Source organism: Symphalangus syndactylus, chromosome 2 (assembly GCF_028878055.3).
Source record: "Symphalangus syndactylus isolate Jambi chromosome 2, NHGRI_mSymSyn1-v2.1_pri, whole genome shotgun sequence".
NCBI classification, from domain to species: domain Eukaryota; kingdom Metazoa; phylum Chordata; class Mammalia; order Primates; family Hylobatidae; genus Symphalangus; species Symphalangus syndactylus.
The window spans coordinates 85,076,109-85,094,426 of record NC_072424.2 but is presented as its reverse complement, the minus strand read 5'-3'; the positions used below and the strand labels follow the sequence as shown (position 1 = coordinate 85,094,426).

The following is an 18,318-nucleotide window of genomic DNA, read 5'->3' as shown; positions in this document are numbered from 1 at the left end:
AAAGTTCATAATCTCAGCATCTGCATTTCCTGCTCCCTGCCTGTCCTCTTTTCTTCCTTCTCATTGTTTTTCCTTTTTCTCCGAAAATCAACTTGTGCTCCTCATTCATTCATTCATACAACAAAGACTTGAGGGCCTACCAGGCACTGAACTACACAATGGAGATAGAATAATGGAAAAAACAGACAAATATTCCAGCCCTCATGTTTTTTTTGCACTTACCAACTTTTGAAGGCGTAGATTTGGCTGTACCACATTCTTTTTAATTTCTACTTAGTATTGTACTACATTAATGGACATTTAGATTGTTTCTAATTATTTGTTGTTACCAAACTATGTAATGTATGCTATTAAAAACAAACACGTTGAACGGACATGTCGTGGCACATGCCTGTAATCTCAGCACTTTGGGAAACCAAGGTGGGAGGATTGCTTCAGGCCAGGAGTTGGAGACCAGCCTTCTGACATAGGAAAACCCCATCGCTAATTTTTATTCTTATTTCACTGTTTTTTGCCCTTTAGAGGACAGGATCTCACTCTGTCGCTCAGGCTGGAATGCAGTAGTGCAATGCTAGCTCCCTGCAGCCTTGAACTCCTGGGTTCAAGCTATCCTCCCACCTCCGCCTCCCTAATAGCTGGGCCTATAGGCACACGCCACCTCACCCATCTCTAATTTTTAAATAAAAGAAAAATTTGGGCCAGGTACAGTGGCTCACGCCTGTGATCCCAGCACTTTGGGAGGCTGAGGCAGTGGATCACCTGAGGTCAGGAGTTCAAGACCAGCCTGGCCAACATGGTGAAAACCTGTCTCTACTAAAAATACAAAATTAGCCAGGTGTGGTGGTGCATGCCTGTAATCCCAGCTACTTGGGAGGCTGAGGCAGGAGAATTGCTTGAACCCAGGAAGCAAAGGTTGCAGTGAGCTGAGATTGCACCACTGCACTCCAGCCTGGGTGATAGAGTAAGACTCCATCTCAAAAAAAATAAAAATAAAAATTTTTAATTAAAAAAATGTTTATATGGGTATATAAAATTATGCTATTTCAGTAGAATATCATAGGTCAAGGGGTATGCATATTTTTAATTTTTTTAGATACCATACTTTTCTAAGTGATTGTACCAACTTAAGGTCCAATACAGTAGTATATTCAGGGAAATTTCCCTGTGAGTGGCTACCTTCAAGGGTCAGGCTGTTCAGGCAAATATGAAAGGTAAAGGAAGTGGTGGAAATTGTGGCAAGCTGAAGAGCGTGGTTCCAAAGGCTTTCCAATTCAATTTCGTTTTGGAAATGCTGTTTGCCAAATAGTATGTCTGTGGGCTTTATTTGGCTCTTAGGGCATCAGTGTGAGACCCCTATTTCTACCTTCACCAAAACTGCATCTTCTTGATCTTTTTCATTTTTGCAAAGTTAATGAACTAAAATGTTATTTCATTGTTATTGTAATACTTTCCTTTTTTTTGTTTTGTTTTGTTTTTTGAGACGGAGTCTTGCTCTGTCACCAGGCTGGAGTGCAGTGGCACAATCTCGGCTCACTGCAACCTCCACCTCCTGGGTTCAAGCCATCCTGCTGCCTCAGCCTCCTGAGTAGCTGGGACTACAGGCGCATGCCACCATGCTCAGCTAATTTTTTCTATTTTTAGTAGAACCGGGGTTTCACCATGTTGGCCAGGATGGTCTCGATCTTTTGACCTTGTGATCCACCTGCCTTGGCCTCTCAAAGTGCTGGGATTACAAGTGTGAGCCACCGCACCAGGCCACTCCTTTCTAAATTATTAGTGAGGTTGAGCATCATTTTACATACTTTTTGGCCATTTGTATTTCTTCTGGAATTACCTCATTGTACCTTTTCCCATGTTGCTATTGTTTCTTTAACTTATTTGGGTAAGCTTCACAGATATTTTAAATATAAACCTTTTGTTTATTGTATTTATTGCAAGTACTTCAAGTCTGTATTTGCCTCATTTTATGGTATATTTTATTTTATTATCTTATTATTTTTTTAAGATGGAGTCTCACTCTGTTGACCAGGCTGGAGTGCAGTGGCGCAATCTCGGCTCACTGCAACCTCCACCTCTCAGGTTCAAGCAATTCTCCAGCCTCAGCCTCCCAAGTAGCTGGGATTACAGGCACCCGCCACCACAATCGGCAAATTTCTGTATTTTTTTAGTAGAGGTGGGCTTCACCATGTTGGCCAGCCTGGTCTCAAACTCCTGACCTCAAGTGATCCGCCCACCTCAGCCTCACAAAGCGCTGGGATTACAGGCGTGAGCCACTGCGCCCAGCCTATAGTATATTTTAGTATTAAACTTTTTTGTTTAACTCCTCAAATTTATCCTTTGTTTTCTTTTTCTTTGCTTTTTTTTTTTTTTTTGCATCGATGTTTTGCTCCTTGGCCAGGCTGGAGTGCAATGACGTGATCTTGGCTCATTGCGACCTCTGCCTCCTGGGTTCAAGCAATTCTCCCACCTCAGCCTCCTGAGTAGCTGGGATTACAGGCACCCGCCACCATGCCAAGCTAATTTTTGTATTTTTAGTAGGGACGGGGTTTTGCCATGTTGGTCAGGCTGGTCTCGAACTCCTGACCTCAGGTGATCCACTCGCCTCGGCCTCCCAAAGTACTAGGATTACAGGTGTGAGCCACTGCGCCCTGCCCCCTATCCTTTGTTTTCTTTGTAGCTTCCTGAGTTCCTATTCTGTTTTGCAAAACTATCTCATCCCATGTCCATAAGAATGTTTTCCTAAATTTATAGTGTTGCTTTTCACAGTTAGATGGTTAATCCATTTAAATATGTTTTTATTTATGGTGTAAGATAGGGATCTAACATTTTTTTCTCATATTTGATAGCCATTTGCCCCAATATCATTTGTAAGAATAATCCATCTTTTCCCTAATGATTTGAATTGTTATTTTTATCATAAATAATTATTCATTTGCATTTGAATCTCTCTCTGGATTCCATTTCACTAACAGTCTATTCTTGTGATGGGGTCTTGTTATGTTCCCCAGGCTTGTCTCAAACTCCTGGGCTGAAGCGATCCTCCTGCCTCAGCCTCCCAAAGTTCTGAGATTACAGATGTGAGCCTCCACGCCCAGCCATACTATACTTTTTAAAACTGCAGTAGCTTTATAGTAAGATTTAAAATCTAGAATGGCAGTCCTCTTATTTTTTTTCCCAAAGTTTTGTTTTTTTGTAATTTTCAAATTTACTCTTCCCATATGAACATAAAAATCAGTTTTTCAATTTAAAAACAAATTTTAGGATTCAAGTAAAATGACTTTAAATGGATGACTCTTGCCTATCATTTTAATATTTTTAGAAAGACCCTGAATTTGCACATGTTGTGTTTGGGATATTTATTAGTTTTCTATTGATATGCAAAGAGCCCAGGCTTTAGAACCAGAGTCCTGGGCTTGAATCCAGCTTTGCAGTTAACTAGCTGTGTGAACTTGGACAAGTTACTTAGCCTGTCAGCCTAGCTGCCTTCTGTACAAAAGAGATAATAAAGCTTACCTCAGAGAGCTGTTATGAGTTGTATATTATTTTATTCATTAACGTGTTGAGTTATTCTTGCAAAAATATTTTTATATAATGTTCAGCATACAGTAATTGTCTCAAAGTAATTTAGTAAGTAGTAGCCATAATCACTATTAGGCACTTTTTAAAATAGTATTTTCGAAGTATATTCAGATGAAGTGACATATCTGGCATTTACTTCAAAGTCTGAAAGAGGAATGAAGGGTGTAGCTAAAACAAGGTTAGCCATGGTTAACAACTTTTTTTTTCTTTTGGAGGCGAAGTCTTGCTCTTGTCCTCCAGGCTGGAGTGCGATGGCGCCATCTCGGCTCACTGTAACCTCCCCCTCCTGGGTTCAAGCGATTCTCCTGCCTCAGCTTCCTGAGTAGCTGGGTTTACAGGCGCCTGCCACCATGCCAGGCTAATTTTTGTATTTTTAGTAGAAACGGGGTTTCACCATGTTGGCCAGGCTGGTCTCGAACTCCTGACTTCAGGTGATTTGCCCGCCTTGCCCTCCCAAAGTGCTGGGATTACAGGTGTGAGCCACCGCGCCCAGCCAGTTAACAAATTTTAAAGCTGGTTGATGGGTCCACAGATGTTCTTGATGCAATATTTTCTACTTTTATATGTTTGAAAATTCCCAAAATTTTAAAAAAGCATCTTTAAAAGCCCAAAATTTTAAAAAAGCATATTTAAAAGCCGTTAAAAATGACAAAGTGTAAATATTTATTATTTCTAAGTGGAAGATTGTGTAAATATTATTCTCTGTACTTTTCTGTATTTTTTTAACCTCTCAAAAAGAAGAGAGGTAAGGAAGCTAGTGAGAGAGAAAGAAGGCTCCATTGTCTTTTTATCTCCCTTGTCTGTATGGCGAAACACAATTAATTTTTCTCCTATTTTATTTGTATTTATTTATTTTTATTTTATTTTATTTTTTTTGAGACAGAGGTTTGCTCTTGTTGCCCAGGCTGGAGTGCAATGGCACCATCTCGGCTCACGGCAACCTCCGCCTCCCGGATTGAAGCTCTTCTCCTGCCTCAGTAGCTGAGATCAGAGGCATGCGCCACCATGCCCAGCTAATTTTTTTGTATTTTTAGTAGAGACGGAGTTTCTCCATGTTGGTCAGGCTGGTCTCAAACTCCTGACCTCAGGTGATTCGCCTGCCTCGGCCTCCCAATGTGCTGGGATTACAGGCGTGAGCCACCATGCCTGTCCTATTTTTATTTATTTATTTATTTTTTGAGATGGAGTTTCACTCTTGTTGCCCAGGCTGGAGTGCCATGGCGCGATCTCAGCTCACCACAACCTCTGCCTCCCGGGTCCAAGCGATTCTTCTGCCTCAGCCTCCCAAGTAGCTGGAATCACAGATGTGCAACATCATGTCCAGCTAATTTTGTATTTTTAGTAGTGACAGGGTTTCTCCGTGTTGGTCAGGCTGGTCTCGAACTCCCAACTTCCAGTGATCTGCCCGCCTCAGCCTCCCAAAGTACTGGGATTACAGGCGTGAGCCACCGTGCCCAGACAATCCTTCTCCTATTTTAACATGAACTTAAATGCAGAACATTTGAAGAGATTTCAGGTTATTATAAGGAACGGTTTTGGTGGGTTTCTTTTTTCCTTTTTTTTTTAGAGACAGGGTCTCACTCTCTTGCCCAGGCTGGAGTGCAGTGTTGCAAACACAGCCCACTGCAAGCCTCAACTTCCTGGGCTCAAGCAATCCTCCTGCCTCAACCTCCCAAGTAGCTTAGAATCACAGGCACACACTGCCACACCTGGCTAATTTTTTTCTTTTCATTTTTCATTGAGATGAGGTCTCCCTATGTTGCCCAGGCTGGTCTTGAACTCCTGGGCGAAGCAATCCTCCCTGCCTTAGCCTCCTAAAGTGTTGAGATTACAAGTGTGAGCCACCACACCCAGCCAAACTGTTTATCAGTCTGGGTGCAGTGGCTCACAGCTGTTTTCCTAGCACTTTGGGAGGCTGAGGTGGAAGGATCGCTTCAGCTTAGAAGTTCGAGACCAGCCTGGGCAACACAGGGAGACCCCTGTCTCTACAAAAAAAATTTTCTTTTTTTTTTTTTTTGAGATGGAGTCTTGTTCTGTCACCCTGGCAGAAGTGCAGTGGCACGATCTCAGCTCACTGCAAGCCCCGCCTCCCAGGTTCACGCCATTCTCCTGCCTCAGCCTCCCGAGTAGCTGGGACTACAGATGCCTGCCACCATGCCCAGCTAATTTTTTGTATTTTTTTTTTTAGTAGAGACGGGGTTTCACCCTGTTAGCCAGGACGGCCTCGATCTCCTGACTTCGTGATCCACCCACCTCGGCCTCCCAAAGTGCTGGGATTACAGGCATGAACCACCGCACCCAGCCCAAAAAAAAAATTTTTAAAAAGGCAGCCAGGTATGGTGGTATGTGCCTGTAGTCCTAGCCACTCAGGAGGCTGAGACATGAGGATCACTTGAGCCCAGGAGTTTGAGGTTACAGTGAGCCATGGTCACGCCACTGTACTCCAGCCTGGGCTACAGAGTGAGACCGTTTCTAAAAATAAAAACTGTTCATCAGCTGACATGGCTCCTGTGAAGTAGTTATCACTAATCCCTGTATGGGGATACATAGAGACTAACTGACCTCTGGGGGTCACTTCCAACTCTGATTCTATAAACCCTACTTTTTAGTTTATGTCATTCCTCCCCTTTGAAACTAAGAATGATAGTGATGCCCTATAGCCTTTATAAATTAATGGCGGCTGGGTGCAGTGGCTCACACCTCTAATCCCAGCACTTTGGGAGGCTAAGGCGGGTGGATCACCTGAGGTCAGGGGTTCGAGACCAGCCTGGCCAACATGGCGAAACCCCATCTCTACTAAAAATACAAAAATTAGCCAGGCATTGTGGCACATGCCTATAATCCCACATACTAGGGAGGCTGAGGCAGAAGAATTGCTTGAACCCATGGGGTGGAGGTTTCAGTGAGCTGAGGTAACACCGTTGCACTCCAGCCTGGGTGACAGAGCAAGACTCTGTCTCAAAAAAAATAAATAAATAAATAAATTGTTAAGTAAAGAGTTGTTCATTTAACAGATATTTATAGGCAGCCTAGGGAAGTAGGGTAGTATAATTTACAGTGTAGTGGGGGAAGTGGGTGGCGGGGAGACAGATAGCTAAAGAAATAATTACCGTCAAGTTTGATACAAGACTGAGCCATATTCAAAGGCTTTCACGCACAGAAGAAGGAGTTAACTCTGGGAAAGTTAAAGAAGTTACACATGGGCTGATTATTAAAAAGTCTTTAGACAAAAATATATTGATCACAAACCCTTTAGCCCCAAAAGTTGTATGATACTTTCATACAGTGGACCTCAGTAGAGATGTTAAATAGAAAAAGGAGATCCTCTACTTCTAAATGATACAGGACTGTCTCTGAGAGTTAATGTTAGGTGGATAAAACCGGAGTGCAGAATTATGAACACGAGATGTCTATTATTTTTGTCACGATTTTTATTGACTATATCTTTTCAGAATGTATTTGGCTGCATATAACAAGACTCTAACAAGACTTATAACAAGACTCTAACAAACAGTGACTTGAAAGAGTGCAGTGTTTATCTCAGATAACAAGAAGTTTAGAGGTGGACACATCAGAGCTGATGCAGCCCTCAAAGAAGTCAGCAGGGGCTCAAACTTCTTTTTGCTCTACTATGCTTAAAGAGGGTTAAACCTCTTTAGGAGGGCCCCCAACCCTCTTTAGGAGGTTTAGAGGGTTGGGAGCCCTCTTTAGGATCCTTAAGTCTCTACTGTGCCTCCAGGCAGCTGGGCCATATTCCATTCAGGGAACACGGGTAAGCCCAAAATGTCAAAGGTATACACCAACTGAATCTGTTCCCTTGTATCAGGAACTCAGTAAATTTCTCAGAAACCCCACCTGGTAGACTAGTGCTTACATTTCATTGGCCAGACTGTGTCACATGATCACATCTAGCTGAAGGGGATCACAAGGAGGTAAGTTTTTTAAGTGAGGACCATTGCCACTCCAAATGTAGTCAAGAGTATGTACTTTTCTGTATATTTTTAACCTCTCAAAAAGAATAAAGGGAGGGAAAGAAGACAGAAAGCAGGCTCCATTGTCTTTTATCTCCCTTGTCTGTGTGGCAAAACACAATTAACTCTTCTATTTTAACATCAACTTAAATGCAAAACATTTGAAGAGATTTCAAGTTATTATAAGTAACAATCTGGGTTTTTCGTTTGTTTGTTTGTTTTTTGAGACAGGGTCTCTGTTGCCCAGGCTGGAGTGCAGTGGCGCAAACACAGGAATGAATGGATAGGCAAATATTAATAGCAATGTCGGCCACCCTGATTTCTGAAGCTCAGGATGCTAAAAAAATTTGAGAAGCTTTGTAGGAAAATGGACAGATCAAAAGCAGATGAAGTTTTTAAACATATAATGGAAAGAAAGTGATTTGGTGAAAAATCTTGTAAAAACATTTATTAATCTTTCAATATGGTAATTACTTTCTTACTCTGATTACTTAAGTTGTATTTATTTGTGACCATTTTCTAATCAAGAGTTAGCATGAGGGCCCGGCGTGGTGGCTTAGGCCTGTAATCCCAGCACTTTGGGAGGCCGAGGTGGGCGGATCACTTGAGGTCAGGAGTTCAAGACTAGCCTGGCCAACATAGTGAAACGCTGTCTCTACTAAAAATGCAAAAAACTTAGCTGGACATCATGGCACATGCCTGTAATCCTAGCTACTCGGGAGGCTGACGCATGAGAATTGCTTGAACCTGGGAGGCAGAGGTTGCAGTGAGCCGAGATCACGTTACTGCACTCCAGCCTGGGCGACAGAGCAAAACTCCGTCTTAAAAAAAAAAAAAAAAAAAAAAAGAGCATGAGAAATATTCAAGAGTACTGAAATATATGTACATAAATTGGCATGAAGACTTTTATTTTAGATAATTTTTTTAAAATCCAGTGCATTGAAAGTTTAATAGATTGCTTTGGGTAGCTAAAATAGGAATAAGATTACCAGAAGAAAATTTTCTCAAATTTTTTCATACTGTCACTGCTTCTCTGACATATACTAAATTGGACTCTTGCAAAAATATGATCCAGAGTTACTTATCAGGTGATAAAATCTTAGAATCTGAGAGCACAGTACTAGATAGTGAAATTACAGGATAGATTTAAAGACTTCCAGTCATTTCACTCCAATTTCCTATAGAAAAATAGGTACCAATAATAGTAATCATTTTTTTAAATCTTTTTAATTATTAACTGCCAGTTTAGATAACTCTTTTTAAAAAAAAAAATCCCTGAATCTTATAATTTGGGGAATGGAAGGGATGTGTTTCTCCAGTCCCCCTCCTTTCAGGGACAAGAAGACCAAGGGTCTGAGTTTAAGGGATTTGCCCATGAATTGTCTTATGTAATAAGCAGAAGTAGAACTATTATCCAGATTCCTGATTAGGCTAAAACTATTGATTTCATTCTGATGAATTCAAACAACTTGACCTTCCCCAGTTACTGTAAACAAAAAGAATTAAGCCCGTTCTTAATATACTTTTTTCCTAGCAACATTCCCTTCCCTGTTGCTTCAAAACTAGGAATAAAAGTTGGACAAATTTGTGGCATATATCGGTGACGGTAACATTGATAACTTTGGCTTATTCTCCCTCCCCAACAATCTACTATTCCTTAGGTAAATAAACATTTTATTTTATTTTTATTTTTATTTTGAGACAGAGTTTCACTCTGTTGGCCAGGCTGGAGTGCAGTGATGTGATCTCAGCTCACTGCAGCCTCCGCCTCCCGGGTTGAAGCGACTGTCCTGCCTCAGCCTCCAAATAGCTGGGATTACAGGCATGCGCCACCATGTCCAGCTAATTTTTGTATTTTTAGTAGAGATGGGGTTTCACCATGTTGGCCAGGCTGCTCTTGAACTCCCGACCTCAAGTGGTCTGCCTGCCTCAGCCTCCCAAAGTGCTGGGATTACAGGCGTGAGCCACTATGCCCAGCTAAACGTTTTAAATTGTCATTTGTTACTATGACAAGGTGGCTCTGAGTTCCAGCTTTGCCTTTTATAAACTCAGTGTTCTTGATCAAGTATTTAACCTCTGCAGACCTCTGTAATTAGAATCACAAGTAGAATCACAGACCTCTGTAACTAGAATCACAAGGTTTTTGTAAATGGCAAACACTGTAAAAATGATGGGCTTTCACTTTTATTATTGCATACCATTGTTTTTGTTGTTTCTGGCCATGTGGCATTTAAAAGTTGCTATTTATTTAATGAATGCTGTTTTATGACTATAGATGTCAAAATCACTCATTTTCATCCTTAGAGCAATTCAAAACACCACAACTTTTTGCTTACCCGGTTATTACTTTCTTTCATAAACTGAACTGCGTGAAAAACTTGTCCAAATGCTTAACCCTTTTTACTTTTATACTTGCCCATAATCTCATTATGTGATTTTTGTGAAATGTGATAATATGGACTTTTTTCAGTGAATGGTTTTGTAAACTAGAAATCATTCGCAGGGTAGTAATAAAATACAATTTTATTCCTTTCTTTTAGTCACTTTTTAAAAGGTAATTTTAAATGTTCTACTTTAAAAAAATGTCTTCTGTTAACTTTTCAACTGTCTTGTAAGCCTCCATTCTTAGTGATTTTCTTTGGGATATAATGAGATTTTAATCTAAACCATGAATTTACTCTTAGATACTATTTGACTCACTGGTTCATTTCCTTTCTCTACTCCCCAAATTTGTAATCAAGTACAGTATGTCTACTGGATCATCTTTACATATTCTCTTAAATTTTTTTAACAAAGGAGATCAATTAGACATGAGATTTTCCTTGGCATTTGATAATGCCAAGTTGTTCTTTTAATTGTATCTTTATGTGATTATTATAGCTGTTAAACCAGTCTGTTTTTTTAAAGAGAAGAGTCTCATATATTATTTGATGATTTTATATTTATTTTATTTATTCATTTAGTTTTGAGACAGAGTCTTGCTCTGTCATCCAGGCTAGAGTGCGGTGGCACGATCTCAGCTCACTGCAACCTCTGCCTTCCGGGTTCAAGTGATTCTCCTGCCTCTGCCTCCCAAGTAGCTCCCAAAAATTAGTCAGGCGCCTGCCACCATGCCTGGCTAATTTTTGTATTTTTAATAGAGACGGGGTTTCACCATGTTGGCCAGGCTGGTTTCAAACTCCTTACCTCAGGTGATCCACCCGCCTTGGCCTCCCAAAGTGCAGGGATTACAGGCATGAGCCACCGCGCCTGGCCTGATTATTTTATATTTATTTCTCTCCATGTCTAAGGCGGTTGTCCTAGGTCAAGCCCTTTTGTTGCATCTTCCTTGGACCTTTGTAATAGCTCCCCCACCCCATATCCCTACTTTCCCTACATACTTTTTAAGATTTTTCTATGTATCACCTTTGGAATCTTCTTCCTAAATTATTAAAAAATATATATCATCCTTTCATCTCAAAACATTGCCTGTGTAATAAAATATAGACCATTTCACCTGCTATAACCAAGCTCCAAAATTCCTATCTCTCACTTATCCACACAGTCCCTTTACTGTAGCCAAACTGATTTCTTCAACCTTTGGTCACATTTTCTACTCTTGCCTTCTCTATGTCATGATTCGTGGTCTTTCTTATTCTGGGGTTCCCAAGCCCTACTCTTGTTTTGTCCTTTTTCTCCAGCTATGGAAATCTTACTTGCCTTTCCAGGCCCCGCTCAAATTTAGCTTCTTCAAGGAAACTTTTTTAAAGCTTTTATGACACAGATGAGGTCTACAGAAAAAAAGGAAAGATAGAAGCTTTCAATGGGCACATGTGGAAGGCAGCCTAATCTAGTAGAAATAGATTGGGGTTTGGAGTCTCTGTTAGTTATCTATTGTGTAACAAACTACTCCAAACCTTAGTGGCTTAAAACAATAACCAACTTATTTCTCATAATTCTGTTGTTTGGCTGGACTGTTCCTTTGCTGGTTTCTCCTGTATTTATGTGTCTGTGTTTACCTCGTAAATGTGCAGGGGGCTGGGCTTGAATGGGACAGCTGGACCTTTCTCCATGTTGCCTTTCATTCTCTAAGAGGCTAGATTAGGTTTCTTAACTTGTAGTCTCAGGTTAGCATTCCAAGAGGGTAAGCCCCAATGCAAAAACATGTATCAAGCCTGTTTGTCCTTCATTTGCCGATGTCCCATTGACCAAACAAGTCACATGGTCAAACTCAGCATCAATCAAGGAGATCGTACATGGCTTGGATATCAGAGGGTCTGACTGATAAGTGTAAGTTGGTGTAACACTCTGCCACAGTTTGCCCTTTGGCCCCAGTGTTTCACATTCCTTCCATATGCAAAACAGACCACCTCCAAAGACCCCAGTCTCATCCATTTTATGACATCAAGCTCAGAGTCCCTGATCTCATGATTTCTGTTAGGTCTCGATATGGATGTGGCTCCATGGGTGCATCCCCTCTTCAGTCAGGGACCTAGGAACTAAAAGGACAAGTTATCCACCCTCCCCCCACCCATACACCACCGTCCATCCAACATACAATAGTGAATCAGAAAGAAGATAACCATACTTGTCACTTCCATTAAAAAGAGGGAGAAATGGGAGGTGACATAACAGTCACTAGTCTATAGCAATTCTGGAATCCAGCTGGGCACATATCTGGGCCACCTACTCTATCTTGGAGCAAGGAATGTTTCTTGATTAGGGCTCAGTTCTATTCCCTGGAAATGGTTCTTGAATCCACTCTTCTCCATTGTTCTTGGCTCTACCTTCTGAGCTTCCTTTTCTTTTCTTCCTTTTTTTTTTATTTTTTTTATTTTTTGAGATAGGGTCTCACTCTGTGCCTAGGCTAGAGTGCAGTAGTGCAGTCAGTTCACTATAACTTTGAACTCCTGAGCTCAGGTGATTGTCCCACCTCAGCCTCCCAAGTAACTGGGACTACAGGCATGTACCCCCTCACCCAGCTAATTTTTATTTTTAAATTTTTTGTAGAGATGGGGTCTCACTATGTTGCCTGGACTGATGTTGAACTCCTGGCCTCAGGCAGTCCTACCACCTGGGCCTCCCAAAGTTCTGGGATTATAGGCATGAGCCACTGCGCCTGGCCTATTTTCCCTTTTCAGTAAGATACAGTTTATACTTACAGCTGAGTAGCTTTCCAGCTTCCACTAAGAGTTTGCCATTCCTTCAGCCTTTGCCTCCTAGCCTCATTTTTCTGACTCAAAGCAAACACTTCACTTATAGATATACCATTTCTGTATCAGGTATCTGTTGCTACATAGCAAATCACCCATACAGTTTAGTGACTTGAAACAACTTACCATTCTGTGGATTGACCTGAGGGTTCTTCTGCTTGGGGTCATGCAACTCCTGTGACTGTGAAAAGCTTATCAGTTGCATAGGCACTTATCAGGCTTTCCTTGTGTACTGTTTGTTGATGTCCTATTGGCCAAAGCAAGTCACATGGCCAAGCGTGGAAGGGGATCATGCAGGAGCTTAGAAACCAGAAGACGTGACTCACATGGGGCCATTTGTAGCAGATTCCAACAGATTTTCAGGTCTACCTTACTGTGTACTCTTGGGAAAGTCATTTTACTTGTGTGCACAATTTTTTCACCTATTAAAAGAGGTTAATAATACCTATCATGAAGTTGTGATAATGTTTAAATTTTTAGTAATTACCTGTTGATTTTTTTCTGACTATAAAAGTAATACTTTTGTCATTGTACAAAATATGCAAACTACAGAAAAGTATAAAAAAGGAACAAACATCTGCTGAAATTCCCATGTAATATAGTTCTATACTATAAGCTCCTTGGGGGCCTTCTCTATATTATTTGCTACTGTAGGTTTCTGTCTTCATTCTTATTCTGAAAGTTAAAAAGTCCTTGAAGGAAGAAACCATATTGTATTCATCTCTGTAAACCCCATAGCTTTGTATTTACAATTAAAAGAGATAATGTGGCTAGGAGCGGTGGCTCACACCTGTTATCCCAGCACATTGGGAGTCCGAAGCGGACACCTGAGCTCAGGAGTTCAAGACCAGCCTGGGTAACATGGCAAAACCCCATCTCTACCAAAAATACAAAAGCTAGCCAAGCTTGGTGTCGCACACCTGTAGTTCCAGCTACTAGGGAGGCTGAAGTGGGAAGATTATTTGAGCCTAGGAGGTGGAGGTTGCAGTGGGCTGAGATTGCACCACTGCACTCAAGCCTGGGTGACAGAGTGAGACCCCATCTAAACAAAAAAAAAAAAAAAAAAGAGGGAGAGAGATAATGTATGTAATGCCCTTAGACTAGTATCTGGCACAGATTATGTCCTCACTTAAATTGGAATTCCATTAGACACTACTAAGGAGTCTCAGAAATCTTAAGTTATGAGCCTGAGGAAAGTATACCAAGAGCACAGTATCTAAATGGAGCTGTGGAGGGTGGCCCTTCACTAGCCAACTTCTATCTGGGGTATCCTAGTGACTTGTGGGGAAGAGCGAGGAGTATTACAGAGAAGGAAGGTGTCAAGATCTTCTTACAGATCCCAAACTGCTCAGTAGAGAGACCTCTATTTAAAGCTTCATTAGAAAGATATAATAAAAAAAAAAAGTGGGGGGCAACCTATGGAATATTTTATTGTTGAAAACTGAAATCAGACATTAGTGATAAAATGGTATTCTTGATACTCTAACAAATGTTACCTTTATGTTTTAGTCAAAGAAGTTTGGCAGAGATCACGGAGCTAATTCATACTGCTCTACTTGTACATCGTGGGATAGTAAATTTAAATGAGTTGCAATCATCTGATGGTCCACTGAAAGACATGCAATTTGGAAATAAAATTGCTATCCTGAGTGGAGACTTTCTTCTAGCAAATGCCTGCAATGGACTAGCTCTGCTACAGAACACCAAGGTAAAAATGGGCAGGGTTTGGTTGTACCTGAATGGCTTCAGGCAGCAATTAGTTGGCTGCTGGAGCTGCAGGTCTGTGTGCCCTGCTGCCCCAACTCCCCTCATGTACATGCTCAGTAAACAGTAAAACTGTGATGAACATAATGATGGCAGTGTTAGTACCAGGCAAAGCGTAAATGCTAGGAAAGAGTTTTGAAAGTAATTTTTTTTCTGATTATGGATGAAATTATTAATTATAGGATAGGGTTAAATCTTCAAAACAAAGCAAATATAAGTAAACATTACCTATAATCTCACTATCCAGAGATAATCACTGCTGGTTAATATCTCGATTTATTTCCTTGTAGTCTTTTTTTGTTGTTCATTAATGCCTTTATATATGTAATTTTTTGTAATATATATGAGAACTTACTATGTATAAGGTTTTTTTTAATCCTGCCTATTTTTTCTTATATAATATTATGATGTGAGCATCTTCCCATGGTTATAACTTCTTCTATAATATCTAGTCATTTAGATATAATACCACTTGTTTATCAAATTCCTCATTGTTGGACATTTAGGTTGCTTATTTTTACTATCATAAGTAGGTCTTCAGTAAAGATCTTTGCATATCAGTTTTCCCTATTCCAGATTATTTCTTTAAGATAAAGACCTAGAAGTGGTTCAAAGGGTTAAACATTTTTAGTGTTTTTTTTCCTTTTGTTATAGAGACATGGTTTCACTCTATCACCCAGGCGAAAGGCCAGGCGCAATATCTCACTCCTGTAATCCCAGCACTTGTGGGAGGCTGAGGCGGGTGGATCACCTGAGGTCAGGAGTTCAAGATCAGCCTAGCCAATATGGTGAAACCCTGTCTCTACTAAAAATAAAAAATTAGCTGGGCGTGGTGGCGCGTGCCTATGGTCCCAGCTACTCGGGAAGCTGAGGCAGGAGAATCACTTGAACCCGGGAGGCGGAGGTTGCAGTGAGCCAAGATCACGCCACTGCACTCCAGCCTGGTAGGTTGCAGTGAGCTGAGAATGTGCCACCGTACTCCAGCCTGAGTGACAGAGTGAGACTCCGTTTGAAATAAAAATAAAAAAATAAAGTGCAGTAGCATAATCATAGCTTACTGCAGCCTCAAACTCCTGGGCTCAAGCGATCTCTTACCTCAGCCTCCTGAGTAGCTACAGGCACCACCATGCCTGGCTAATTTTTAAATTTTTTGTAGAGACAGAGTGCCACTGTGTTGCCCAGGCTAGTCTTGAACTCCTGGCCTCAAACGATTCTCCCACCTCAACCTCCCAAAGTGCTGGGATTAAGGCATGAGCCACCACGCCTGGCCAGATTTTTAGTATTCTTGATACATATTGCCAACATGCTTTCTGGAAAGGTTATAGAGGTATTTCTTGTTGTATCAGTTAGGATTAGGTTTGATTATAAGATAACAGTGCCCTATAAGATAGGAATTTATTTTTTCTCTCATGTAAAATCATCTAGGAGTAGGCAGGCAAAAGTTGGTATAGTGGTTCTGCAAAGTCAGGGATCCAGCCTCCTTCTGTCTTACAGTTCTGCCATCCTTATCTTACCACATCATGGCCCAAGGTAGTTGCCATTATGGCTTCTCTCCAGTCAATAGAAGGAAGAAGGACAAAAAAAGGGCAGATCTCCTTCCCTTGAAGGTTCAATCAGTGTACATCCTAGTTTGCTAAAGGAGAGTCTCAGTGTAAGCCAGCTATCCTGGGATCCCATCTGATTTAGCATTTATCCTGAATTTTTCATTTTTTAACAGAGTATTATTACGAATAATTACATTAGAATAAGCTGGGATGAGTTTGGTAGATCCCCACTTAGTACTTCCAGCCTCTGTTTTTGTTTTTATGTAATGTAATATAATAGTATTGTGAGACTCTTACACAGTGGAGAGAGCTCTCATTATCAGTTGTCATTTTTTTGTTTGTTTCCTTTTTTTTTGTTTCTTTTTTGAGACAGGGTCTTACTCTGTCACCTAGGCTGGAGTGCAGTGGCGTGATCACTGCAGCCTCAACATCCCTGGTTGAAGCGATCCTCCTACCTCAGTGTCCCAAGTAGCTGGGACCACAGGTGCATACAACCACACCCGGCTAATTTTTTGTATTTTTTTTAGAGACGGGCTTTTGCCTTTTGCCATGTTGCCCAGGCTGGTCTTGAACTCGTGGGCTCAAGAAATCCTCCCGTGTTGGCCTCCCAAAGTGCTAGGATTACAGGCATGAGCCACTGTGCCCAGCTTCATTTTAAGTTGTTAGGAAATCTGAAAGATACCAGAAATAGCTTATCTCTTTTCCCAGCCCTTTCAGACACAACTAACACTTCCCAATCAAGGACAGAATGCAGGGCAATTGCTAATACAGTAAAGTGCACTCAGACACAAATGTCTAGGGGCAGCTAACTCTTTCCTGTATCAGGCGGTGGGAGAAGCTGGCTGTGTAGTGTGTCACCCAATTGTACTGTAGCCCATGCATGGCCTGCAAGAGTCACAAAGCTGCCAGGTACCAGTTGATAAGTTCAGTGGGAAACAGTAAATTATAGGTTTGGGTGTCTGTAAAATATATATGGGAAATCAAGGCTGATCAGCTCTGCTAGGGAGCAAGTAGAGCATAGACTGAGCACACTTGCTTGTACAGTGTAAATCTATAACTATTTTATTGCTTGGCAATACTTTGTTTTTGCAGTAAATCCTTTTGGCAGCAGTAAACCGAAAAAACTAAAAGTATGTGTTGCATTTTTTTAAGTATTGATTTTTTTTCTTAAGAAAGGTAATAAGGAATGTATATTAATAACTTGAACAAAATGTTTGTTGACATTTACCAACCACTGTGGAGGCCATAGTGGTATCACTGACCACATGAAAACAAGAAGAGTAAAGTCTGCTGAAGAAGTGTCAGGATCTACTTTATGCAGCTGCAGAAGGTATATATGCATACGACTCTGCAACATAACTTACATTTAGAGAAATGACTATGCTAAGTGATTGCACTAATTATCAACCACAAGTGTTTATGTGTATATAGGAAAAGGGAAGCAATAGTTCTTTTGCATCACTGTCAGTAGAAGAACTTTGAAAGCAGTTAAATAATTCCAGTTTTAGTTCAGTGTCATCAGGTATTTCAAATAAGTAAATCATTTAAGTTAATTCTATAAACGGTTTGGTTTTTTCTTTCCATTCATTCATGGGATTAAGGTAAAGTTTTTGGAAGTATATTCTATTAAACATAAAGCCTTTGTGAGTGAGATTGGAAATTCACTTTAGAAGTTCAATATAGAAAATAAAATTATTAGTTTATAGTAAAAATAGAAGTACAAATTTTGGTGAAGCACAGTGTTGTGGTAAAAACAATGTTTTTACTACATTAAGCAACCTGTGGAGTAGTTGGCATTGGTTGTGGCACACACACAATTGATCATTACATCTAAACAAGCACCAAAAGTCTTCTATTTTAATAGAAGCTATCGTTACATCAAAATTTACAAATATCTGAATAGTCACAGTCACTGAACTATATGATTTCGGAGTTGTAGCTGATGTCAGATAAAAAATACACTTCAGGCCAGGCACGGTGGCTCATGCCTGTAATCCCAGCACTTTTGGAGGCTAAGGCGAGTGGATCACCTGAGGTCAGGAGTTCGAGACCAGCCTGATCAAGATGGTGAAATCCCGTCTCTACTGAAAATGCAAAGAACATTAGTCGAGTGTGGTGGCACATGCCTGTAATCCCAGCTACTTGGGAGGCTGAGGCACGAGAATCACTCGAACCTGGGTGGTGGAGGTTGCAGTGAGCCAAGATCACGCCATTGCACTCCTGCCTGGGCAACAAGAGCGAATCTCCGTCTCAAAAAATAATAATAAT

At 40.8% G+C, this 18,318-nt stretch overlaps 1 protein-coding gene across 5 annotated transcripts in view; it reads left to right on the top strand.

The window, feature by feature from the left end:
• Positions 1-18,318, top strand: part of PDSS2 (decaprenyl diphosphate synthase subunit 2) — a 317,872-nt gene that overhangs the window by 178,382 nt on the left and 121,172 nt on the right. For all 5 annotated transcript variants that reach the window (XM_055260485.2, XM_063630738.1, XM_055260463.2 and 2 more), the window contains one exon: positions 14,252-14,450. In XM_055260485.2, the coding sequence (XP_055116460.1) occupies positions 14,252-14,450 (199 nt within the window). The remainder of the gene's footprint in view (positions 1-14,251; positions 14,451-18,318) is intronic.